This window comes from Molothrus ater, chromosome 7 (assembly GCF_012460135.2).
Source record: "Molothrus ater isolate BHLD 08-10-18 breed brown headed cowbird chromosome 7, BPBGC_Mater_1.1, whole genome shotgun sequence".
NCBI classification, from domain to species: Eukaryota; Metazoa; Chordata; class Aves; order Passeriformes; family Icteridae; genus Molothrus; species Molothrus ater.
The window spans coordinates 18,858,054-18,885,917 of NC_050484.2; the positions used below are offsets into that span (position 1 = coordinate 18,858,054).

Genomic DNA, 27,864 nt, shown 5'->3' on the forward strand with positions numbered 1-27,864 from the left:
CTCACTTGGTCAGAGCATGGTGCTAATAACGCTGAGCTCATGGGTTTGATCCTGCATGGCCCACTCACCTAAGAGCTGACCTGATGATTCTTGTAGGAACCTTCCAACTTGAAATATCCTGTGAATTTACAAGCACAGGTTGCAAATATGACTTAGAAACGATTATTTCTCTAAATGCAGAAGATGCTAAGACTGCAAGAAGCACATGTGGCAGACATAGAATACACTAGTAAGCAAAAAAAGCATTTATTTCTGAGAAGTGCTTTGGTACACAACTTGTACATTTCAAATCAAGAATTCATTCTCTCAGCTTACAACTAAATAATCTTCCCTGTTACGAACTATAAATTACAAAATGTTCAAAAGACTCTGATTAATTACAAAATACTCTGCTAAATGCTACATGCACAATACTGCTGGTATAATTAATACTTATTTTAGCTGAAAGAACACAGTTATCAGCTAGCTCCTCTTACTATTGTTTAGAATTTAATATGCTGAAATTCTTTCCAATCCTTTCAATCACTCTTTCCAATAGCAGCTATGGCTAATGCCACACAGAGACTACCTTTTATAATGGGGATATGTAGCCATGTCTAACTTCCTGCCAAAATAGCAAGTTTCCAAAAGTGCTTTACATATTGCAAAATTTAAATTCAAAATCAGGGTGCTGCATTAGTTCAGCTTATTTAGTCCTTTTAATGTCTTAGAACTTCCATGAGTACAAATATAAATTTAAAACCAATTATATGCATATTCAGCAGTTCAAGATTTCTCCTCTGAACTTATGCATGCTAACTGCCCTATTAGTTTTATTTGAACAATGACTGTCTGATTAAGGAAAGATACTAACTTATTAATATTTTCACAAAATATACCTTTACTTTTATGTAGTTTTACTATCTACACTCATCACCTTTTTTATATTTTATTACTGCTAATCCTTTTGTGAGATTTCATACTAGAACCAGAAAACATAATTTCATATGATACTTAAATCAAACAAACAGGTGAACATTACTTTTGGCCTTTACACAACAAAGTTTTGTTGAAACAGTGGTCATAATGACATGAATTGTTCAAGGGTGAGAAGTATGACTAAACCAAAATGGAAAGCTAAAGTTTTCTGCTAGGCAACTGCAGACCTGTAGTAAATTCAAATTTTGCAAAATGCAGTTCACAGACTTTTTGATATGCATTTTCTTTAATAATTTAGTTAAATATTGCACTGTGAAAATTTTCAGCAAAGGGAAGGTACATAATAGTTCTTTACATTTTCATTACATCGACTCTGGAAGTATGGCCAACCATGTCCCCCCACGCAAAAAAAACCCCTTCAAAACACCAAAACAAAATTAACAACCTCCCAAAAAGAACACTTTAATGGCTGCTGCTTTTATAAAAGTATATATGTATATGTTTAGGTTTTCTATTACAAGGAAAGTCCTAAAAGCAGGAATATACATTTTTGCTTATCAGAAAAACAATGAGTCTACCATGCCCCCATAGGTGTTTCCAAAAATACTTTATTTGCTTCAATAAATCAACAGTTCCAGAAAAGGCAGCTAAAGGACTGCTTCTTTTGTTTACATTAACCTAAAATCCATTTGCCAGGCTGACACTATTACAAATCAGACATTATTGGGGATCACTGCAAATTCTTCAACGCATCTGACAAAGAACACTGCAAGAAAAGCCTGTAGTCAGGAATTTCAAGTACAAAGTGCAAAGTTTCAGGCTAAAATTCTAACAACCAAATAGAACAAAGCATTAAAATGTAACCATTGCCTTTTTTCTTTCTTAAAAACAACCAACTGAAACAAACAACAACTGAAACACTATGGCTGTGTTAAAGAATTAGCAGAAAGCAACACATTTTTTACAGGTAATAGTGTCTACATAACTGCACATTCTATCTATCCACCCTCAGCAAGAATTTCTGCTTCTGAGTTGATGGCAGTACCCAGAGAATCCAGCATAAAGTAACAGTCTCTTTCTAACAAAGTTTGGAAAGCCACTGTCAATTATAAATTCAGCATTCCAGGTATCTATATGTTGCATGGTATTAGTAAAATCTCAGCATCTATTGTAGATACAACAGAGAAAGCATGTCTAACCTTTGGAAGTTATTTCAAGCCTGTATGGACACTTCAACATACACTTAGAAAGTTAGTCCAGTAATCCCTGCCCTCACTTTACATTGTGTATTGGGGTTCCCTGGAATAAAGTCAGTTCTGGGGTACCAGCAGAAAAAGCTGCACTCTACTACTTTCTTCCCACATTCACAACAAAAGATGACGAGGATTGTTTTTACTGCCTCTGGAATACTTAAATTCTTCCAAACCAGTCCTCTGAACCAAAAGCCAATGAATGACATGACACAGATGTTAAAGATGGCACTGAGCTATACTGTGACTACAGCACAAGGTGGCTCCTGTGAGGCTGAGAACAGGAAAGCTCTGTCATTGAGGGAATAAACAGACTCAGGACTGCAAGAGCAACAGTCAGTGCCTCCTGACAAGGCAGCAAGAACTGACTAGTGCTTGGGGATATCTTGCTGTCCCTGGGATTGGGCTTTAGTCCCAACAAATTCTTAATCAACATTCTCAATTTCCAGTTTGATAAAGAAAAACACAAATCTGGCAAACCCTCCCTTGTATAAGACTGCAATTGTGTTTCTGTTTAAAATAAGTGCTCAGCACTATACCAATTTACTACCAAATACAACACAGGCAACTGTATCCCACCACCTGCAATTTAGTGTAGCCAGCTTTTGAACAAAACCCAAGTACATTTAAAAAAAGAAAATGGGCTTTGTGCCACCAACTCAGATGAATCTTTAATGTGCTATGAAAGAATAAAGTCCATTTTTGTACAAATAATTTTCTCAACTGTAACAAAGTCCATACAAAAGGGTATGCAAGTGCATATTTTAAAATAAGTAGCTACGACTGCAAACTACAATTGGATTTAATATTCATTTTGAGATTTTAAACTAAACACAATTAAAAAAATACTGTATGGATTGCTGTATTGCTGACTGCCTGTATTTTCCCCCCTTCTACAGCAGAGTCAGTATAGTTGCAGATTGTTTTGTTTACATGCTTATACAAGCTTCAGTGATATTGGTAAGAATATTCTCAGTAGTGCAAATAAGCTTCCTCAGCAATAGCTTGCTCATGTGTCAGCTCTATTTAAAATAATGAAACAACATTGCAAAGTTTTTAAATGGGACTCTGAAGCACATGGCATGCATAGCACAGTATAAATGGTTAAGCTGTCACGCAAAATTTTCTGAAGCCTAACTTCCTATCTTTACTCTTACTACAGTTCCCCAAAATAGGACTACAACTTCTCTGAAGTCCTACCAAGTTCAGACAGAAGAGATCCACCATAAAGGTCTTTGGTTCACTCCTCTGAGTTCTCTTAAGTAACTGCTGTGTCATCCACCCACACGTGGACCAGGAACATTTTTTAACCTTCTGCATAAGATGACCACTGAAATGCAAAATCCATAGGAGATGTTTCTAAAAGACAGTAAAAAAGTAAAAAAGCACTTGACAGCCAAATCAGCTCCACTAACCATTCTGCTAAAAAGTCACTCTACACACTTCCGTTTTCTTCCTTTAAAAACATTGCTTATGTTGCTCACAATTCTAGGTTTTCTTTTGCTTTCAAGACACAACAATTTTTCTTTAGAATAACAACTGTCTGGATCACAATGTCAAGCAAGCTTCAACATTTCTCCTAATCTGCTGTCAACAAACACTGATCACAAAGTGAAAACGTTAACTCATTACCAAGAGAGTAAAAGCAAGTTGTGCCATCTAGTGCAAGATTTGGCAAAAATTTCAACGATTGCAGTTTTGTTTTGCTTTGACACAGGTTAAGATTAATGCTTGTCACTTGCCTTTACAACTTTCAAGATTTGCCAGTCTTAGATGTGAATAGTTTCATGGACTGAAAGGAGCACTGGGGTTTGTACCAAATCTATCCTTTCAGACACTGCACTGAGTCACCACACAGCAGCTGCTCTTTGGAGATTGCACATATGGGGGCACTGCTGCAGCAGCACAAACCAAACTCCTTCTCTTCCACGTGAAGGGGTGGTGGTGGAATACAAACTGGGGTGGGACCTAGAGGCAGGAGAGGGAAGCAGAAAAGGGAGGGAATTGGTTTGAGGGACAAAGTAAAGAATGAGAAGGAATTCAGAGTTACATTCTTTAGAATGAGGGGAAACAAGGAAGAAAGCAAATTTCAGTTAAAAAAATAAAATTAAGAGCATGTTTTAAAACATTACTTGAAATTCTGTTTCAACTACTCCAAAAACCAGTACTGGAGAACTGCAAGAGTTTTCACATGGACTTGCTAAGAAACAAAAGTTGAAAGGATTTCCTGGTTCCTTATCTGACCCCTGCAAACTCTGGTAATCTGTTTCATCTCTGTGCATCCACTAATTAGGCAACTGAAGCAGGGCAGTCTGAAGCATTCATTTCTGCAGTAGACGACATGAAAGCACAGAATGGAGAGGTTACAGGGGAAAAAAGTTATGCTGATGAGCACTTAAAAATTTTTTTAGGACAAGGAAATAACTCTCAAACACAGATGACTGCCTTACTACGTGAATGAATTCTACTGCTGGCAGTGACAGAATTACAAAGATTTACTTAAATCAATTCACTTTGTGATTACAATAAAAACCAACATAATTTACATCTACCAATAAATTTCCTTAGGATTTATACCTACTGAAAAACAGATGTAGCAGGACTGGAGTAATGGACACCTTGCAATATTCTCCTAGTTTTAAGATGACATGTAGTTTATCTGCAGCTTTCTTCTTCATATATGGAACAAGCCTCTTCGCAGGCAGCCATTGCTTGCACTGAACTATGTTCATCAGGTAAAAAATTAAAGTGGCATGGAAGTCACCTTTATAGCTGACAACACACAAGAAGGATACATAATCCAATGAAATATTTAAAACACAGCACACTGTATTACACATGTAATTTGTTTTTCATTTCAAGTTTATTAAAACTTTAGCAGTACAAATGATCCAGGTTTTAGATTATCAAAAGACCAAACTGAAGTCCACATCTTTAAAAAAGGCGTTCCCCAAAACGTCTCTAAAACTTTGAGACAATGGAAACATTAAGTCCACAAACTCATCCATGCCTGTCATCATCTGTTCCAGGACTTGTTTCACGATCAGATTTTTTATCCTTACTAGGGGCATGATCTCTCTCCTGACTCTTTGATTTTTGGTTTACTTCTTTTTCTGCTGAGGATCTGGTCTTTTCCTTTTCTTTACTGCTGCGCGAGTATGATTTTTTTGATTCTCTCTCTTTGCTACTTGGTCTCTTTTTTGAGTCTGGACTTCTATCCTGATCTCTACTAGACTTCTTATCTCTGCCAGATTCAGGACTACTACTTTCACGGCTTTTTGAACGCCTCTTCCTTTGGCTTTCACTATCATTCCTCTTATATGAGCTTCTACTTTCCCTATTTGAATACCTCTCCCTGTTTCTGCTTTGACTTTCATCTCTCTCTGAACTCCTTGATTCTCTCCTCCTCCTGGTTTCTCTTCCTCTGTATTTATCTGGTGTACCTCTCCTTTCTCTGCTTCTTGATCTTCCTCTCCTCCTTGTTTCTCTATCTCTATTCCTTGAATAGTCCTTACTTCGACTGCGATCCCTGTCCCTGCTTCTGGATCTCCCTCTCCTACCCCTGTCTCTGCTTTTGCTGCGATCCCTTGTTCTGCTGCTGGAGCTGTGTTTCCCTCTAGCATGCTCACGCTCTTTGCTTCTTGACTTGCGTTTCTCCCTGTCTTTGCTCTTCCTATGCTCTTGTTCGTTACTTCTTGAGCCTGCTCTTTTACTTCTATCCTTGCTCCTACTTCTTTCTTTCTCTCTCCCTCTAGAATCATAGTGCTTTTCTTTTTCTCTACCTTTCTCATGGTCTCTCTCTTTGCTTCTTGATCTTAGTCTCTTTTCATCATGTCTGCTGTGTCTGGAGTCTCTTTCTTTACTTTTTGATTTCTCTCTGCTTTTACTATGGCTTCTAGATTTAGCTCTCTTCTTGGATTTGCTTCTGTTATGCTTGTCATCTTTTTCTGAATTTCTTCTTGTCTCCCTGTCTTTACTGCTGGATTTGTGATCTTTTTTCTTCTCTTTTTCCCCTCTTCGGCTTGGACTTTCAGAAACTTGCCTGTGGTCTGATATTCTTCTCTCTCTTCCTCTTCCTGGGCTCTTTTGATTTTCTTTCTTGGTTTCATTTATTTCACTCCTTGGAGAGAAAAAGATACAATTTAAAAAAATGTTTTCATTTCCCTCCACTCTGAAAAATTAAACCAGAAGTGAGACAGCTTCATAACTAAAACTTCACATCAGATAATTTTTATTACTAACTATGTATGTGCAGTAGCATGGTTAAACTCACACACAATTAAATAATGGAATAATCAAGTCAGCACCCTGGCTTCTTGAAAGCAATTGTAATTGAAAATCCAAGGTAATAGGTATTACTTTTAATTAAACAAGCAAAAAAAAAATTAAGAACTAAAAACTTTTTTAAAGCCCATATGCACATGTTCCAGAAAGAAATAATCTTACTTGTCTCCTTTTATCCACCTTTCTCCACTAGAGACTCTCATTCTTTGAGCTCTTTGCATTTCTTGCCTCCAATGTGGAGGAGTTTCACTGCGCCGGAATCGATCTCTTGACCTGGATCTGGAAGGTGTCCGGTAACGCTTGGAGGAAAGAAGAGAAAATCCCACCTTAGTCTGAATTTCACATGCTCTGATACCTAAGCAACATTTGCACCCCTGGCACTCAGTTCTACACAGCACCTAACAGGACACCTGGCATGTATATACCAAGTTTCCACTGGCAAGTTACTAACTTACTGAAAATGTATCTGACAGTTAACTAAAGAGGGAATACACCAACTCTGATCAAATAACTGATTTTAAGGTAAAGTCTACATCAGGATTTTTGTAATCTGATGAGAGGTTTTCTGCTACTTTGATTTGCACAAACGCTAATGTTTGTTTACTAACAATGAAGATTTGTATCTTTGACAGGCAATGCAGAAACAATACTTCACACTTGTTCAGGATTTTACTAAGAATTGGAGGGATAGAGACTTCAGTTATTAAAAACATTTGCTACATGCAGCACATAGCATATGGCTTCACAATATTGAAACAGCCAATTTGACAGCTCCCCCCTGCCAAAAGGGGGAGAAGTCTTCCCCACATTCTTGGCACTGATGTTACTGGTTCTGTGTTCACTAGAACCCTTCTTGAACTAGTTGCATTCACCTATTTAAATATTACCATATTAACTTAAATAAAATATTTTAATGGTTTTTTCTCACCCCCTTCTTCTCTTTCCTGTCCTCCTTCAAGCCTCAGTCCTCAAATCAATTACAATGCGCTTATTTTTTTAAAATCAACTATCCCAATGAATATGATTAGTAACACCAGCAGTGAGACTGTGCTACCACCTTGCTTATTTTGAAGAACAGATTTCAAACATTTACCCTTGGTCCTCTTCCTTTTATTTTCCTTCCAGATCTGGTGACTAACAGTCTTCTCTGGTATGTTGACTGTGAGTTTGACAGATTACTAAAAATAATTTAAAAAGAATGATATTGTTTGTACAATTAAAAAAGAAGGAAAATCAGTATTACAACCTCTTCAGAAACTAAATGAAAACACACCATTTTATTTTACAGCAGACAGTAATATCTACACAATAAAACTTCAATTTGTGACCACAATAATTTTACAAGATTTCCAGGTTTTAGACTCAGACTGGACAGTTCCAAAGTATGCTAAATGAAATTAAGCCAGTCATTATACATTCTTTACTCACTAAAACCATTTTCAAAGACTAAGCCTTTGTTCTAGGACAAAGACAACAGTTTCCAATAAACAGAGAAATCTATTTTTCATCCAGCAGTGCTTACAACATAGAACTGTTCAACATGGAAAAGATTCAACATTAGAGCTCTAAAACAGCAATGTGACCATACCACTGCCAGACTATAGTATGTGACCATACCATAGTCAGACTTAAATCAGATATATTACCTCTCTCTTTCCTTCTCTCTGCTTTTTCTCTCTTTTTCTTTCTCATCTACTTTAGGAGGACTTTTCCTCATCAGGAACCGGTTTTCAGGTATGGGAGGAATTTCTTCAGGACGGACAGTAGATAATGGCTGTGCTTCAGTATTTTCATCTTCACTTTCACTGGATGAGCTTTATTTTTGTATAGAAAATATGGATAATGAGTTATATGGATGAGGGAAGACCCTTCAATCTATTTAAATAATTCAGAAATTGTCTTAATTCAATATACAATACCACAAGAACCTCAGAAAACAGAGCTATTTCAGAAACAACTTTCTTTCCCCCCCGTGATATATTTGCTCCAAATTATACAACAGCAGTAGATTTCTGACCAACACTTTTTCTCTACTAAAGACAATGGTGCAACACTGAACATAGACATACTGTCTACTTATGCAACTTTTTAGTTCATTTTCTTTTTAAAACACTTTCAGGAGACTAAAAATTCAGATTTTACACTAGAATTTGTAACTGTCTACAGACTATAGTAATTCCAAGCAATTTACAAACTTCTGTGAAAAGGGCTTAGGTGCACAGAAACAGTGTTTAGGCAGCACTGCCTTAAGTAAACATTTCTTAAATTCCACTGCTAGCTTGGAAAAATATGACTTGCACTGTGTCCTTTATGATGCTTGTATCCTCAATCATCTGTTCTGTTTATGCTGGATGTTAGGTTCTGCACCTTTAAGGCTGGTTCTGAGAGCAAAGGGGGGAGAAGAATCCCAGAATTTGTTATCAGGAGCTGCACTTGCTCCCCTGCATCCTTCTCCTGGACTGTGCTGTCTGCAGCACAGGCAGTGGGACAGAGCTCTCCTGTGCTTTTAGTTAGTTTTTAGGTGGTTGAGGCAGTGAATTTCCCTGGACTGTGGTTTTTCTTTTTCTGGGAACTGTTTGAACCTGCACTGGACTGAAAACCCAGAAGAGCACCAGGAGCTGACACCTGTGGCCACCAGGGCCTGGGACACTGCATTCCAGCACTGGAGGGACTGAACACAGACTGAGTGAGCCCAGTTACAGCCCATGACAAGGCCTTTCTGAATTTGTCATCCATTCAGAACAGTGAGAGGTTTTATTGTTTAATATTGTTCATTTTTAATGCTTGTCAATACTTTGCTTTTTAAATTAACACTTTTTTCTACTTTTCCAAACCAGCTGGGGGAAGGGCCACTTGAATCTGCTTTTCTAGAGGGATCCCTTTAGGAGTTTCCTCCCAAATTGGCCTTATATCACGACAAACTGACATAACTTTTATCTCACACTGAACTGTAACAAAACTATTCGTTTCAAAATAACATTCTCAGAAGCAAGACTGCTTTCTCAATTTTATTATCTTCCAGTGAAACTGCAAGAGTTTTGGCATATCAGATGAAAAAACTGAAGTATTAATTACTTAAGAATTATTATTTAAGAACTTATTAGAAGTCAATTTATTAATTTTATGTTTAATTTTGCTATATTCCTGCATACTACATTTTTCTAAGTTCCATCACATATACTTCAAAATGAATTGTACAGAAGTAAATTTATGGCAACAAACTATCCCTACCCATTTCAAACCTATCACTCCAACTTTTCAAGCCAACTGAAGTGTGAGTTCATTTGTTTACTCCTTTACATGCTGCAGTACATGGGCACATGAATATGACCCTTCGTGATCACATTAGAAAATTTATTCTTGTATATGGAAACCAATGACCTCCCAGACTACAAACCCTGCACCGCTAGTTTACACAAACATAGTCTGTAGCTATTAAGACAAGAGAATGGTACTGTATGGTGTACATGTAACAAAACAAATCTCAAAACTGACCTTTTCTTGCTTTTCTTTCTCTTCTTCTTTTCTTTCTTATGTTTCTTGGAATTTCTCTTGTGTTTCTTTTTTCGTTTTTTAGATTTCTCTTCTGAAGCACTCTCAGAATCCGATGATGAATCGGAAGATGATTCTGAATCGCTTGAACTTTCTGAGTCACTGGATGAGGAAGATGACTTGTGTCTCTTCTTTTCTTCTTTCTTAGCTTTAGATCAGAACAGCAAAGACACATTTTAATACCAAACACTTCTAAACTAATCTCAGAAAAATCACTCATCTTGTACCTGTCTCTGTATCTTGCATCCTGGTATGGACCGGACCATTCTATCTTGTATCTCTCAGATTCTTTTAATTGTGTCATGAAATTACTTCATCAAAATACTTAGGAGCAAATTGCCATTTTGGAAAAACATTGTTTCTCCATAACAATACAATACAATACCATAAAGGATACATCTAGGAAAACAAGACATTTTCATAATTTGGATTTATGAAACTAAGTCTAAAATTTATACTGTCAAGCACTTTGCAGAACCGTGTAAGTTTCCTGAGGATATTTTATACAACATAACCTACATACAAAGAAGTCATTAAAATGTATTTACAAGTGTTTATTAAAAAAATTCTTTAGCTTCAGGTTTCACCTGACTTCATCAAATCACTAATAAGAGAAATTTTGACTAGGACCTCTTCTACAAAACTGGTACCAAACTCCCACCTTAAATTAAGAAATTTAATGTAACAGTTTTTGTTCCACATTTTTTTTGTGAGGTGTATTAGCTTAGCTAGCCTGTAATAACCTTTCTAAATACTGTGTTAATACTTTGCTTTTGTCCTTTTTTTTTTCCTCCCCAGAACTTAAGATTTTCCCTAGAACTTTAAGATCTTCTAAAAATTCTACCACTTGGCCAGAGAAATTCTTCTTTTATAATTTTTTAAAAACTTCTCCTTTTCACTTATTCCTCCAACTTTAAGGAACTAAAAAAAAGAAAAACAAAAGAAAATATGACAAACATTACACTTTTCTAGGTGATCATCCTCTCAAATCCCATGTTAAAAGCTTATCTAGGCCTCTGCAATATTGTAATTGTTATCATTGCATCATTCAATTTACAGCATCGTGTAACATGGCTCAGTCATCATCCACTCATTCCTAAATAAATCCAATTCTTCCACCTAAGGAGATAATTTGCACAGTTGATGAGGCACTTCATCTGGATATTCACTGTGTGAAAATCAGATCACCTTTCCTCAACTTTAACCTATGACAAAAACACTCATACCAAGCACCTTGCTTTTACTGTGATTCCTTCTGCTAGTGGCATCTTAACATCTTAGCCATCTTACCTGTTAAAGCCAGGTATCAGTTCTATTTTCATTCCATGAAGACCTAATTCCTTTCTCTGTGTTGCCTACCAGACAAACTCATATAATAAATACTTAAGACTCCCTTGGTACCCTAATGTACCCTCCCACAGAAATTCATCACTGTAGTTCCCTCACAGGCAGCCTCCTTATTCCTTTGTCTTAAAATTAAGTTCTTAAAAGCAGCCTTCCCTGATAACTGCCTCATAATTCACATAATCAGTTTGCTTTTACCTCCCACAGTACTGTACCACAAACAGTTCCACTGTTAGATAACTCTGCTGATGATCTTGCATGACAATGACTGCATCCCAGAAACTGCTCCTCCTATCTGGATTGTCCTCCCAGTAAGTGACAAGTCCAAGGACGTCTCCTGTTCCTCTTGTTACCTTTGGACAACTGCTTGGCAAATTTGCTTCAGCTGATGTGCTATCACACTGTTCCTGCTTTTTCCACTGCTTCAGGCCAGCACAGCTCATCAGAGGTTCCACGTTGGGCATTCAGAGAACAATTCCAGCCGTGCTGCCATTTTCACAGTAGCAGCCCATTTCTCACTGGAGGTCTTACACACAGCCTTCCCCTTTCAAAAGCAGGATTCTCTACACACTAGAACTTCCACCATGGTCTGTCACAGCATCTTTATCATGCTGGCCGTGCATTAGGGCCCATCAAGGCTATTGTCTTCCCCCACACTCTGCTCTGCCCTTCACGTGCCTGATCCTGCTGTGTAAGGCTTCTTGCTCCCCAAACATTCCCACTGCCCATCGCTATCTAGAACTGAGCCTTACAGCTTCATCGACTGGGTATCCCATCACCCTGGCACCAATTTCCCTCCTTGGCACACCAGGCCAGCTACAGAAACCAGAGCTGCCATGAATGCATCAGTACTGAGTCAGAGACATGAGAACATAGACAAAAGGGTAAAGGCAACACAAGTCAAATCCTTTCAGAAGCCTGTTCTCTTTTAGAGAAGTTAGAGGGAAAACAAAATTTTTGTATTTATATCACTCACTCTTTGGATACAAGCACTTTAAAGCCTTGCTTAAAGGCTGCAGGTCATCACTGCTCAGTGACAAAAATTTCATTTAGTCATTCAAGAGTTCTAGAGTGGACTTCAAAGGGAGTGTGACAATCCAATGAAGACATCTATGCAAGTGTGTGTCTCATTCCCTAGGTTCATCCACCCTGTAGCTGTACTGTTTTATTTTCTAGTTACAGCACCTGTGCATCTCCCAAGAGATGCCAAGCTACAGAATACTGTCCAAAAAACTATAATTTCATCCTAACACATGGCATGATCCAGAACCTTTCAGAAATCAGGAGCCAAAAGATAACTTTGCTTGGAAATCTGTGGTATTGAAGAGATCGCCTCAGACGCCAAAGTCATTCTACCAAATATCACAACAAATGAGCAACAAGGAGGTGAAAAAACAAGAAGCTGAAGTTCAAATGCTTGTATTTTCCTTTGCCCAAACAAACCATTATTCTTGTGCTGTGCTTCAAAATCCTTGGTGCAACCTTTCCCAGTACATAACAGAACGTGCTAAGAATGAAATAGCAAACAAAATAAGCATCTTGGCTTTCTGCTAATGACATTCTCCATGGTGACAGCAACATCTTAGGTTCTGCTCCTCTTATAAAATAAGGCTTGATCCAAGCTCTCATACCATGTTCAATTCTGCAGTGGCAGAGCAGGACATCCCTTCCAGAAAGACAGGTTCTGTCATATTCTTCTTTAAGAATAGTTTATAGTAACTTATAAAGTGTATGAGCTAAAGGGCCAAACCCAGACTTTTATAATCTAAGTGCCTGTTTTGAAGAGTTACCTTAGAACAACCTGAAACAAGTTCAGTACCTTCCAAAGAAGTATGAGTTATCAAATAAAGTCAGACTGCCACCAATCTTCTTAACACAGCACTCTACTTGATACGACAAGTGCTTGCCAGCTTTGTACTAAAATGTACTGAGTATAAGAAAACTCAAGACAGGAGAAGCTTTGAAAAAAAGCATGAATGATTGTTCTTTAATGTCTTTTGCATCAACAACCTTTAAGTTCTTTAGAAGACAGATTGCTCTGCAACGTTATACACCTTTTCACCAACCATGCCATCATCTATCACAAGTAAGCTTCTAAATATTTTTATAAGCAGCCAGCATGGCAGAAAACAAGAAAATTACCTCATATGTACAGTTCAACTTTACCTTTGGATTTTGGAATTAACTCTCCACAACTCAGTATGCGTACTTCAGCATATGGTTTACTAGATGCATCTGTTTTCTGGTTTTCTATTTCTCTCACAACTTCCTGACCTGAGATGACTTGTCCAAAAACAACATGATGCCTGAAGAACATAAACAAAAGTAAGTATTTTAGCACTTACTTTTCAAGGCAGGTCCCAAACAAATATAAGAAGAAAATAAGAGATATTTACCCATCTAAGTGAGGTGTAGGTTTAGTTGTTCTGTTGTTTCCAGATTTTAATTTAAAAAGAAAAACAAAAGCAGTATTAGTGAAAAGCCATCAGCATTCAAAGCATGTAACCTACACATAGGAAGATGAACATTATTTTGAGTGTACTAACAAAATTGAACAAAACCAATATATATCAGTCTATGTTTGTGTGCAGTTAAAAATATTTAATGTTTTATATGCTATACTAGCTATTCAATGAAACACTTTGACTATTACACTTTACTGAAAAAAACCCCAAAATCGCACATAGATTTTTAGACAGAATCCTCATAAAGGACATAATAAGCTTCTACTCATTGAATTATATAGATACTACCAGGAACAGATACAAAAGTCTGCAGGAAAAATGCAAATAACCTTTTACACATTAGAAAATAACCAGAAAACTGGAAGAAAAAGTATCTTCATGTAGAGATTACTTGACACAGAAGAACTGACTCTCTCTCAGCTTTCCCCCATACTAGCATTACTAAGGTATATGTGTCAGTTATGGAAGAGTAGAAAACTGGGATGATTAATGATCATTTAGAAATCCCAAAATAAGGTTTTAATGCTGACATTCACAACTCGTTATGTTAACTAAGGCCATGAAACGTGGGTAAGACTGATGTATTTTGAGGATATTTTCTGTAGATAATTTAGAATTTAAAAGAGTCTGCTGCAATGTATTTTTAGAATTTAAATTTTACCTATAAGTGAGACTGTATTGGAAAGCTATTTTGTGATTAGAAAAAGCCCTCTACTACTTTGGAGAGCCCCCAGAGCTGTTTTGCCACCTTCCTGAAAACAATTTATTAGAGTAATAAGAATTTTACAAGGAACTAACAGGTTTGCTTTTTTGTCCAAGTTAGAACACAGCAACTGAAAACTACTGAAAGCCCTTTTGCACAGAAAATTAAATACAAATAAGCCCATTAGGGGTAAAAATAAGTACATTAGGAAAATGGCTACTTCCAGGCAACCTGGTAAAAAACCATCAATTTTTGCTTTGCACAGGAGCTAGTCTTCAATATTTACAAGGATTCCCCTAACAGTTTACAAATAGCAAACCATAAACACGTTTCAAGACATTTCAATACTTACATAAAGAACTGTGAACCATTTGTATCTTTCCCTCGGTTGGCCATTGAAAGGAGAAATTCTTTGTTGTGCTTTACAGCAAAACTTTCATCTAAAGAAAGTGTTTTCAGTTATTTTTTAAGCATATGATATATGCTTAGGTAAATGCTATCATCTAAGTAAATGAATCCTAATTAAATAAATCTGTTAGCCACTTGAATGAAAAGTTGTATTAAAAATAGACTAAAAATAACAGCTATTTTAAAACATCATTCTGTTCATTCTATGTAACAAGGAGAAATATGAATCCAATGGTTTATAGCCTGAGAGGAAAAAAATTAAAATTTAGTATTCTTGCACAAAAGATCTGTGTCCTACCAACACTAGCAGAGATGTTTAAGTTGTTGCTCCATTTTTCTTTGGAACAGAAGCTGTGTATTAATGATTAATAAATCCCTAATTTTCAGGCATTTTTTTTTTTTTTTTTTTTAAGTACACACAGAGAGTTTGATAGGAATCCCAAACAGCTTGTTTGTCTGACAGAGATGTATTTATCAAGTTAGCCATTAAGAAAATCAGTTTAACTTCAATGAATCCTACTTCTTACGAGCAAGGAATTGTTAATAGTTCAAACTAAATCCCAATGAAACTATGAAATTAAAAAAGCGTAAAATGTAATCACTATTCTTCATTTAAGACACCTGTAAGAAATAATTCTCTCCCTTCTTTCCCAAAACAGCAAAAAGGCTTTTGGGGGAAGGAAATTCTGCAGACGTGAGGACATTTGTTCAATACTGTTTGGATACAGACAGCAGGAGGAAGTGTTAACAGAGAAAAATGTACAATATTCATAATGCTACTGTCACTAGCCATGAAAGGGACAGTCCCACTCACTCTCCAATCACCTGTACAATAGCATCAAGTGTCAACCTAATCCTATGGTGCACTGGTTAATTGATCCACAAAAGCAAAACTTCCCACAAATTCAGTTCCGTACTGTGACCAGCCAAGTTGAACAGCCAGCCCACTATTGCCAGAAGATAAGTGGAGGTTGTGCTCATTTTTCCATTTCTCCCAGCCATACATTTCCTCAAATCCAGCTACTCATTTGTGTTACTTCTTATGTTTGCCAAACTGGATCCACTCACTAACATGGGAATATATAAAAATTTTTGCTACAATAATCTTTAGGCATTGTAGCAAGCTGAATCAGGCTAGTTTGATGGGAGAGTCAGTGCAAGGTAAGGCCTCCTCCCTCTTTTAGCAGTTGCAAACTGTTGATTCCACTCAAGTTCTCATATAAATTTGCAGCCTGGCCCAACTACAGCAATGAGTAATTATTGTGTGTGCTGCAAGCTCAGACAACCACCAATGGCAAAAAAAAGTATCTGGGAGGGAAGAGGGGCTTAACTTTGCCTGGGTGGCAGCTATCCAGCACCTGGGCTTAGGTGTAACACAGCAACTGCTCCAATAAACACATATGCTCCACTACATTCTGGGCAAACACAGACTGAGAAATGCAGCAACTATAGCTTCTTCTGCAACACTGGCTGAGAAAGAATCAGGTCCATGAGAAAACTAAAAGCACTACCATCTTGGGTTCAAGAAAGCAGGGCTCTGTGTGTTTTTTAAATAAAAATTTGCAAGGAAACCCAACCCCATCAACACCTTTCTCCTTTTCCCTCAAAGAGAAGATCATCCCCAGCTTTTAGCTAGCTGAGCAAGCCAAAAGTAAATGTCTAAAACCAGCAATAAAAATGTAAGTCTGGTAAAAGAGACAAATACAAAGGACTTCAGTTTTACTTTTTTGTTCATTAAAATGGTTCATATCTTAAAAGTAAAATAACTTTAACGGGACAGTCAGAGGCCTTCATGACCAGACAAAATCTTCTTAAAAAAATGGAATTCAGGTTTACAGAACAGAGACTACAGAATGTAAAGGTAATTGTTTAATTTAACACCAAAATAGAACAGACTGATAGAACTCTTACCTTCAAAAAAGCCACCATAAATGGATTCTCCTCCTCTGCCATTTCCTTAAAAGAGGAAAAGTGACAGTTAAAGTAGTGATTAAAAGAGTTACATTATGTGGAAGGTACTTCATAACACTGATGTAACTGCATCCAAGTCACTTACATTATTCTTCAAGATATGCAAACACAATCAAGATGCATCTTTGTAATCCAGAAGCAAAAAACTTGGAAAACAAGAAAATATTTTCCCATGTATTCAGCAAGAGTCTCCCTCTTTATTTCCCAGCAGCAGATACAATATTTAATTCTCATGCTTCAACCTTTCAGTAGCAGGTATTTGGTTCTCTGAACGACTGAGATAACTTGAGCAAAAGTGGGTGAATGCACATATAGAAGTTTATTATACAAATCCTCATGGAAAGGATCTCACACAGAAGAAAGGGGGAAAAGCAGTGATATCTGTCAGAGAATAATTAAGTAAATGGGTCTATATAGAACTTTTGAAATGTTTTATTACATAAGCGGCAAAATTTTCTTTAAAGATTCATGTCATACCTTCACTGAAGTCACCTCCTTGGATCATGAAATCTTTCACTACCCTGTGAAACAGACAGCTTTTGTAATGCAATGGCTTTTGGGTGGACTTTCCTGTACCCTTTTCACCTAAAGAAGAAAATGAACAAAACCAAAAATTACTCTCTGCATCTTCATTACAAAAAAAGTTCTATGTAAAACACTCAATCAAAATCATCTTCTGTGCTCTGAAAAACTGGCCTGTGAGGCAGACTTACCTGTAAGAAAGTGGCATTTAAGAAAGCAGTGCAGAGATTATTTTCTGTCTCTACAGTTATACTAGAAGAACACCTTACTGACATTAGTATACAACTCTGGTCACTGCCATGCAGATTGACTGAAGCTAAACATCCAGTTTATATTCATGACAACTAGTATTGCTCAGAAACATGCAAGAAACAATCAGATCTGTACTTAAAAAACAGCAAGGCTAAGGTACCATAAAAACTTGTAAGAAAGCCATAGAGGCAGGGGGAAGGGGGAAGACTCTCATTCCCCCCTCACTCATGATTACAACTGCCGTCTTCCTCCCTTGCATCAGCACTGCTGTTTAGGCAAACTCTGCTTCAGCTACAACACAATGGCCTCTCCCTGCTCAAAGAGAGAGGATTTCTGCTGAGTTAGCCAGATGAATGGCTGATGGTGTGTCCTGTGAAGGTAACAGCAAGGTAATCAGTGGGACTTCTCAGGGAAGACCACTTCCTCTTCATGCTGGCAAACTACTAGACAGCATCTTCCTATAATCTTATTCTGAGCAATTAAACTGGAAGCTTTTGTCAAGGGCAGTTCCTCTGAACTTACAGACTGGTGTCTCCATATGGATTTAAATAGCTAGAAAAAGACCCCACTTTTGATAGGAACTCTGATGAATGTGATGCTGTGTATGTTCCACTAACTTGGTGTATGCCAGGAAAACATGGAGCTGTGGATCCCTGTTTTACAAAGGCAGCAGACACTTCTCAGAACTTCCAGAAAAAAAGATGAGTAAGGAAAACAAAATTTAAAAGCTTGAATAATTTGCTGGTGATCAATATCAAACCTTCTGCATCTTTTTCTATTCTATTCTTATATGTGTTAAGGCAGCGCAATAGTTCAGGATGTGAATTTGATTATGGATGTCAGCAACAAAGGATGAACTTAGTTTATAAGTGTTGCTGACCTGAAACACTGTTGAAGACTTCAAATCACAAATATACGGCAGCAGTGGGGAGTAACACCTTTATTCAATAATCTGACTTTTGGGAGATTGACAGCAGATCAAGAATGCCACAGTCACGTGTTAACACAGTCATAGCCATTAAAAATCATTAAAGTTCAAATTTGTTAACAAATTTTGATTATTTGATTTTGCCATTAAACCTATTATCAGATCAGATAATGCCTACATTCCTGCAGACATCCTGAATGGTGTGCTGCATGATCTAGTTAACTTAACATGAATGCAATCATGTATCCACACCTGATTCAGATCATACTAGTACTGCTGAGGGATTCACTATTAACAGCTACAGACTCTTGACCTGAAAAATAACCAAGCTGGAAGGAAAGGAATCAGAAAAAGCTGAAGACAGAAAGCATATATGCTATTTATGTATTCACAAAGTTATTCTTGCAACAATAAACTCAAGTTTTGCTAAGCTGTCAGCATTTGCAACAAAAGTATGCAGTCCACAGGAAAGTAATTCTCTTTGCAAATGTTTCCAAGGGAGAATCGCCTGAGTATTTTCCTCAAGAAATACACTTTCAATAGGAGTAGAAATCACCAGTGTCCATCAAGAAATTAAAATAACAGAGAAAACAACTGATGAATAAAAGCATCACCTTTCAAATTCCACAAAGTATCATAAGACTGAAATGTAAGTCTGCATGGTTGACCTCTTGTTGGCTACCTTTCAAGACTGGATGATGTTACATAATGTGAACAGTAATATCTGTGCTAGTAACAGAAAATCAGCTTACTGTGCCTGTATTTAAAGTTGGTTAGTATATACTCCCTGCAACACAGTAAGCCAAAGCTATAACTGCTTTGCTTTACATCGTATTTGCAGGCTCATATGTGCACCATCAGCTAAATATTTGGAGGTGTCAAGAAACAATTCTGAACTTACTTCCACATTTAAGAAAATGTCACAAATAATAACAGAGATCAAACTAATTAACATGGCATTACATTAAAAATTACAGATTAAATAGTAAAATCTACAAACCTGTGCAAAGGCAGCGAAAATTCTCACATGTCTTTGGACACACATCTGAAAACAATTCAAAGACGACTCTTCCAGCTAGAAAAAAAATCAACAACACCATATTTACTGTGAAGTTAAATGCTATTTATATTATTCCTATACATATCTCATGTGAATATCATGCTACTGAATTGATACTTTCATTTTCTTACCGGGTACATTGTTGATGGCTATGTCAAAAAAGCAACGCGGTCTCTGGACCTTTACTCCCATGGCTTCACAAGTCTAATTACTGTAAGCAATGAAAATAAAATTTAGTTTTTCCTTCTGTGCACTGAAATCATGTGTAAGTCAATACAGGTGTAAGGCAATACAAAAGTCAATAAAAACTAGAGAAAACAAACAAAAAACCCCAGACAGCAAACATTAGCATTTTTTGAAGTTCAAAAAATGCCAAGTACTTTAGATCATTTTCATGTGTTGTAGCCCCAAATGACTGATTTTCTTCATGTTTGCTGCAATAACATTCAATTTAAACTTGAGTGCCATACTTCAGGTGGGGAAATACAAAAGGAAAAGATACTGTGAGATATGGGCAAGACTTTAGCATTCAATTTTCAAATTTCAAAGTTCAGTATTTCCTGGATTCCTGTCATGGCAGTTACCAGGCATTGCTCCAATTAGGATTCAAACCATTCTTGACAAAAAAATACAAGGGTGTATTTTTTCCACAACTGCTGCTAAGTGAAATTATTTTGGCTTTTCATAGTCTCTTTTCCTTTTATGTCATTGTTTATTTCTTGGGACACCATCGCTGGTATCATTTAAAAGGTGTATAGATGCATAGTGCTGCTTAAGGACATGGTTTGGCACTGCTAGATTTACTGTTGGACTCAATGATCTTAAGGTGTTTTTCCAGCCTAGAGAGAATTTTAATGCAACTTTTGCCTTAGACTATATAAATCCTTTTATTTTTGTGTAACAAGCTATGTCTTAAAATTCCATTTGCATCTCCAACATTCCAACATTATGTACAATCATATTCTTTTCCTTTTCTAAATCCCTATCTTCTCTGAATTACTTCAGACTGGGAAAAAGAAAAACCAAACAGTGACAGCAAAAGTATCTGTAAGACAGGAGTACCTTTTCCAGAATTTGGAATATAATCCATACATTTTCAGTCCTAATTATTTTTATTGCCAGAAAATATGGCTCAAATCTAGCTGATACACTGCACACATCTCTCCTAAAGCTTCACTCATAGCTGTACCACAGAACACGCTTGAAAAATTCAATTGTTACCATCTGTCACTCTCAGCATATGAACAAGAGGCTGTAAAAAACCCAAGACAGCAGTGTAATAATGTTAGCCTATATTCTCCCTACTTGTGCTGTCACTCCTAACATTTTGCTAAGATTACACAGCAAAAATCACAGGAACAATGCAGGACTGGTTTAAATTAAACACCACTCAGTAGTTCATTATTCATGTGATTTTAGAATGAGAAGATTTTAAAAAAATGCAGAACCTCACTAGATATTCTCTAGGTGTGAAACAGATACATTCATACACACAAGCCAGACACTGGTCCAAAGGAGCAGGTTTATCTCAGCCTGCTTGAATTGAATGAGCATTTCTCTCCTATTAGTACAACCAATTTTGTGGCCGGCAGGGAAACAAGCAGAGAAGATGGCCATAGCTGAAACCTCGGATGCCATAGGCCAGCAGGAGGCTGCCCAGGCCACCGCAGCCAAGGCAGGCAGGGTGTGGCCAAGGAGGGGACGGGATGGGATGGGATGGGATGGGATGGACGGGTTGCTTTCAGAACTGAGACCCCCCAAAGCACAGCACTCACTGTCAGGGCTACAACAGACCACACAGCTGCATGGGGATACTTTTTTCAAATAAACCTTTCACAATAAATGCTGTCCTAAATATTGGTTGGTGCTAGAACTGCCAGTTTTAACTGAACTGAGACCTCTAAGGAACATCAGTACCACAACTGATTGGCTGCTTGCACTCAAATTTTAAGCATTAAATTCTAATGCTTAAGTGAGAAGGGATTTGCTGCTTTACATGCAGTTTGCTTGAGAAATGTAGAGGAATGCCTCAACATTTTTGTACAATATTTTAGCCAAAATAAATAACTATCGTAATACATGACACATGAAATAATTGATACCTGACACATAAAAAAATTTTTATTTCAAACACCGATAATGATTAAAGCTATGTTACAAAATAAATATACCTATGTCAGTCAATTTTTAACTCTGTTTTGTAGATGATGGGAGAGAGAAATCAGAAGTAAAGAATTCTACCCAGCTCCATACCCCTACCAAGTTTTCTCAATTTGATGTTTTTCTACCTTAACATTGTTTCATGAGCAGTGGAACAAACAAAGTTAGTCCATATTCTAACCACCACCTCCAGTGTACCCTGCACTTTCTCTAAATCCTCTAATATCCCCTAAACACGAGCTGCACTAGATTCTAAATGACAGGTAAAGCAATGGGTCAGTATGAACCCCCTGAACTGACACCAGGCCAAGTAAATATATCTCACTCTCAAGCTTATGGTGCCCAGAAAACCAGGCTAAGATATCAGTGACATTTATCCTACCTACCTCACAAGTCAAGTGAGTGTTTCTTCTCCAATATACTTAATTATACTTTGCACTGTTACTTTAGCCAGACCCTTTCCTGATGGGCTACAGGGCAAAGTACCAAGTTATAAATGGTCCTTAAAAGTAATAATTTCTATTCATGTAGTAACACCAAACACAATCTTCTACATACTGATCATTTAAAACCTGTCCACATTAAAAGCAAGTACAGGGGGTCTAAATGTTGAATACAAAATCAACGAAGAAAACCACCAACAATATCCCAAGAATAAAGTCAGAAAATATCAACAATGAAGTCAGAAAATCATAAGCTCAGTAGCACTACATGGCTGACAACAGGGCTTAAATTATTTGTGCTATTTCTCTCTCAAAATTTCTTTTCAGTTAGAACATGGATATTCTTAACTCTCAATACCCTGCATTTTTTAATTGTGAACTTGATGGAATTTCACTAGTGAAAGGAATATGAATTTGATGTCAACCCAAAAGATGCTTACTATACCTACATTCCAAAAATGTGCTATTCAGGACAATCTTGGTAAGTCAGCTCACCTCTTCCTTCCAAAACTCTAAGGAAGGACAAAATATCAGCCCAAGTACTACTCTGAAATTTTCAAGTTATTCATCATTCTCAACCACCTTCTTTTTGAAGAGGCTCTTACTCAAGTCTAAGTAGAACCTACAACCAAAAAAACCCAAAGCCAACCAAGCACCTAGAACAACACTTCAGCATATTTAAACAAAGGGCTTGTTTCTTTTATGTCTGAAAGTAGAATTACAGTTCAGCTTAGAGCATATTGGTATTTGTTGATGAATACATCAAAAGTACTCAGTCTTGTCAGAACAGCTGCATCCACAACCAACATTTCACCAACTGTGTCCCTCAGGGTTCACATTACTTCACACCTCCATCAGGCTCATTATTTTATTTAAATATTTGCAGGATAAAGCTGGCCAGCTCAAGGCCAGGCTACCAGCAGCTCTTCTCCTCCAAAATGATCTGTGCCAATGGGAAAAGATAACTATCCCAAACTGTTCACAAGCATCTTTCCACCAGGGATTATCACTGACATTTGTTGATGCGTTTAAAAAACACATCTTGGGGAATTTTATTTCCAAAATCACCCATGCCAGCAGGGATCTGGTAATAGTACTTTTTAACACATACTAGAGCATTTTGACTGAAGAGGCCAAAAAGCACTCACAGATGCACATCAACTGAGTATCAGTACGTCATGCAGCCCAAAGAAGGTGACAGCAAGCAGCAATACAGCAGGATTTCCTCATTTTATAGGAGGGAAAAAACAACCTTCTTTAGAACTGTGCTGAACTACTGATTTGTTTCAGTCCCAGTACTACAGAACAGTAAGCTAAGACATATTTAGTAGGAAAAAGATACATTGTGTCCTATTCCTTCACTTGCTTCCCTGTCATCACCAGTTCTTCCAGATGTTTAATTTCTCCTTTACCTTGCCTTTGAATGTGCTTCCTTGCATCAACGTACAATTACCTGCACTGATCTTCATTCAATGTCCAAACGAAGCAAACTAAGTACATAAATCCACATTGCTAGCATTTTGTTTCACACCATCTAAAGGCATCAAGATGCCTTTAGATACATATTTCAAAGACAGGCATGCAGAATCTCCAGAAATGTACTTTAATGCAAATGCACAAAGTGAACACAGAGCATATATCCTTTAAGGCTGTGGCTGCAGTCAATTGAACACAATATAAATGTGGGCTGATACTACAACAGAGGGTTCCTACACCCACATGTTTGGCTTGCATACAAGTGCCTACCTGGCTGCATAAAAACCACCCTTTCCTCCTCCCTCCATCGAATGATACTGCAGCAGCACCTATCAGCCTAAAGTGATGGCAGAGGCACAGACTAAAAATGCTACAAGTTCTTTCCAGTATGGATTAACTAGAAGTGAATTTATGATTTTGAAATGGGCGACATGAAAATTTGTTCACAGATCCATTCCTGTGACAGAGCTTGCAGCTGTGTTAGCATGATACCAAAGATGTGAACAAAAGTCCTAAACACATCAACCCTCCCTCTACCTCCATAATTTCCTTAGCATTTTTCCATAAACAACACCATCTTTTCCTCTGTACTTCACGATCTCAAAACTCTGAATTAGCAGCAATGACATCTAGGGAAATGATTTTTTTTTTCATTTCACTAGCCAGCAGCACAGGATTTTTGTTGCCAAATTTAGGAATGATGTGCTACACTAGAACACATTTCAGATTTAGGATGACATCTTTGCAAACACATGGATTTAACACACCTATAAGAAAGAAAATATCTGCTTTCTACACAGCTCTATGAAATTTATGTAGGAAGACTTTCAAGTCATCATTAAAAATCACGCATTATAAGCTTTCAGTCTGACAGAAAAGAAAAACCACCTATAAAATAAAACTTTCGACATTTTTGCAGGCAAAAAGAGATTCACACCACTTTTCACCAGGCCTCCTCTCTACAACAATGTTAGAAGTATTTACTGTACTACCAACATAGGATTTGTGTCCCTCTAAAAAAGGAAATCAGACACCTGACAATATCAACTGTTGTCTTCCATGCACATGAGGCAAGGGAGACCTTAGAAAATATTTGTCACCCTTAGATAGGTCCTGACTAAATATGCAGTACATACTCCTAACCCTACTGCACTGGTAAATCACTTATACCACTTTCAGTATGATTTCTTGCAATTATAAACATGAATTTAGTCTTCTTGTACTAAAGTATAATGAAAGCATACCCAGTTTTAACACCCCAGCTGGGAGAGCATAAAATTCAGCTGAGAAGGTAGTAACATTCTGAAACTGTTTACACAGAAATACAGGCTCCTACTGGATCATCCCCTTTATTTTTCTAGAAAAGGCATTCCTTAATGAAGAATGTTAAAATACGCTCTTGTCACTTGCAACTAAAAATCTATCTTGTCAAGTCTTAGTCATGATTTTCTATTATCTAATTTACACAGAAAGTACTTCTTTTCCTAATTTGTGAAAAAACACTGGTGTTTTCTGTCAGGTCTGTACACAAATAAGTGCACTTGTTGATGTGAATTTGAATAGGCCTGGATCCATGAACTTTTATTTTAAAACTTAAAAAGTGCTAAGAAAAGGCAAGTTTATGTTCTTTATGAAACAGGGAAAAAACCTTTTACAGGGTGCAATCTCCAAGTCATGCAAATTCCCCAAAATTAATTTCAGCAGTGAAATCCTTTCCTACCGGTTACTGAAGATGAGAGTTAGGCAAGACAACCATGCAACAGTAAGAGACAGCTCTGAATGCTGACCCATATTTGTCAACATAACCAAAAAACCTTGCTGTATCATCTTTTATTCTTGTGTTCTACCCCTTTCTCTACTCCTCTTGATCCCTTCTATGCTTCATTCCAGCCTCTGACCTAAACCTCACTGCATTAGAAGATGGCCACATCTTTTCCCTGGCACTCACTGACTCTCTTCCAAATGGAAGCTGGCCTCTAAATTACCATCAGAGAAATCATGCTGCAACACACTAAAATCCTTCACTGTTACATATTTTCACTCTCAATTCCCTCATAATCCCCAGATTTTCTGAGATCCTGTGAGGAAAACAACTCAAATCTTCTCTTGATAGCAGCTTGATGACTGCTAGCTAATTAAAGCAATAATGTTTGTTTCACAGAAGTGAAAGAATGGGAAGTCTTAATGAGAAATGTAGTCCCAAAGGGTGCTCTCAGAGAACTACTAATGCTGCTATCCTTTTTATGCTACCCCTCAGATCTACTGCACATACAGGAAAAGACATTACTTCTGAAATATTTATAAATAATTTTTACAAAAGGATAACTCAAACTCTGTGAGTTTAGACGAACTAATGCTTCATAAATCAAGTCTAACCTACAAATTGTTACCTTATTTTTATCGTGGTAGCACCTAAAAATCTGAGCAATGCTGGACCCCAATGCAATGGGAATAGTGAAACAAAATGGCAGGAGGAAGATTTTAAAAAACCCAACAACATAAAACCACACCAAAAAAAAACCCGAAAAAACCTACTAGTAACATTTATCCTTGTCCAAAGAACAGCCTCTTCTGCTGACAATATAGAAAAAACCCACAAAACCTCCAAAATATTCTCTCAAAAAAAAAAAAGCACTTAGAAAATAGACTATATGCAAAATAATGGTGTGACATGTCTCTTAAATTAGGTCTCACATGAGTACTAAATATAATTAACTTAACCAGTCAAACATTAGGAAACTACTGGACAAAATAACTTTACCATTATTTATAAATTTTCTAATGGTGATTGAACTTAAAGGCAACGTTCAGCATTACAACAGATACTCTGTCCACAGTTTCAGTGAGCTATTTCTTAAGTCTTTTAAGTCTCTCAAAGCCTCTTCAAGGCCTCAAAGTACAACCATATACACGCAGTATGTCATGGATACAAACAAAATGAGCCTGAAACTCAATACTCATAGAAGTCTTTGGAACGCCTTAGGAAATCCCTAAAAGAGAGATGCAGAGGAGTCTCCTGCCAGACACGGTAGCCCCTAGAGGCTCCACTTTCCTAGGCGAGGCCTGCAGAAGAGAGAACATGTGGCAGGCAGACAGCCCCGTTCCTTGCTCGTCTAGGGGAGGAGGGAAGACTCATTCAAACTCCCCAGGCAGCACCCGAGCCCGAGCGGGGCGCTCGCTGCGCACACAGACCCGCGCCCAGCCAGGCTGCGGAGCGGCACAGCCGGCCTGGCAGAGCCGACCCCTATTGCAACGCGCGCCAGGCCCCGTGCGCCGCTTCACCCACCCTGCCGCTCCCGCCTGCCTCGGGCCGCACTGGCGGCTCCTCACACCGCTTCCCTCCCGGAGGCCACCCTCACCGGGATGCGCCGAGCGCCGCGGTCCGCCTGTCCCCCGCACACGGCCGGCCGGGCCTTGCGAGGGGCGGGTGCGAGGAGGCGGCGGGGGCGCCAGCCCCAGGCCCGCTCCGAAGCGCCGGCCGGGAGGGGCCGGAGCTCCTACCCGCGCCGTGACCGAGCTCAGGCCCCGCGGCGCTGCGACCTCCTCCTCCTCCACCGTCCGCCCGGCCCCCGGCGCGGCCCGGGTGACGGCCCCCGGCGCGGCCCGGGCGACGGCCCTCACTCTGCCGGGCCGGCGCCCGGCGCTGCACGGCGGCGCGGCCGGCACTCACCCGCTGGCGGCCCTTGAAGCCCCGCGCTGCTCAGCGCCGCGCTGCCGCCATGTTGGAGCTGGTGCGGCACGGACTGCGTCAGTGGCGGACGGGGCGGGAGCGGCGACCCGGGGGCGGCGCGCCGGGGGCGGGCGGGGGAGCCCGGCGACGGGAGCGGCGTTCCCCCGGCCCGGGCACGGTGCAGGGGTCGCGAGCAGCGACGCAGCCCAGGCCGGCAGCGCGGGCCGTTCGCGAGGAGCCCGAGCGGCTGGGGGAGGGGCTCCCGCCTCCTCGGTCTCGTCAGCGGCGCCCCGCCCCTCTCGCGGCCCCGCCGCGCCGGGCCCGAGCGGGCGCGGCGCGGGAAGGAGCCGGAGGGGCTGGAGCGCGGCAGGTACACGGGCCCTTCCCAGCCAAACGTGCTCGAGAGCAGCGCTGCTCTTCCCCGCCGATGGGCCCGCGAAATGGCCAAGGGTTGGTAA

The 27,864-nt window shown here is 38.7% G+C and overlaps 1 protein-coding gene across 1 annotated transcript; it reads right to left on the bottom strand.

The window, feature by feature from the left end:
- Positions 1 to 1,506: 1,506 nt before the first annotated feature.
- Positions 1,507 to 27,600, bottom strand: PPIG (peptidylprolyl isomerase G). Its single transcript, XM_036387259.2, has 13 exons — positions 27,407 to 27,600; positions 19,789 to 19,868; positions 19,598 to 19,672; positions 17,373 to 17,480; positions 16,836 to 16,880; positions 14,869 to 14,956; positions 13,745 to 13,774; positions 13,515 to 13,654; positions 9,948 to 10,152; positions 8,099 to 8,266; positions 7,546 to 7,630; positions 6,615 to 6,751; positions 1,507 to 6,288 (listed from the first exon to the last, which is right to left on the bottom strand). The coding sequence occupies exons 2-13, from the start codon at positions 19,847 to 19,849 to the stop codon at positions 5,169 to 5,171; spliced, it is 2,262 nt and encodes a 753-aa protein (XP_036243152.1). The 5' UTR covers positions 19,850 to 19,868; positions 27,407 to 27,600; the 3' UTR covers positions 1,507 to 5,168.
- Between the last annotated feature and the right edge of the window lie 264 nt (positions 27,601 to 27,864).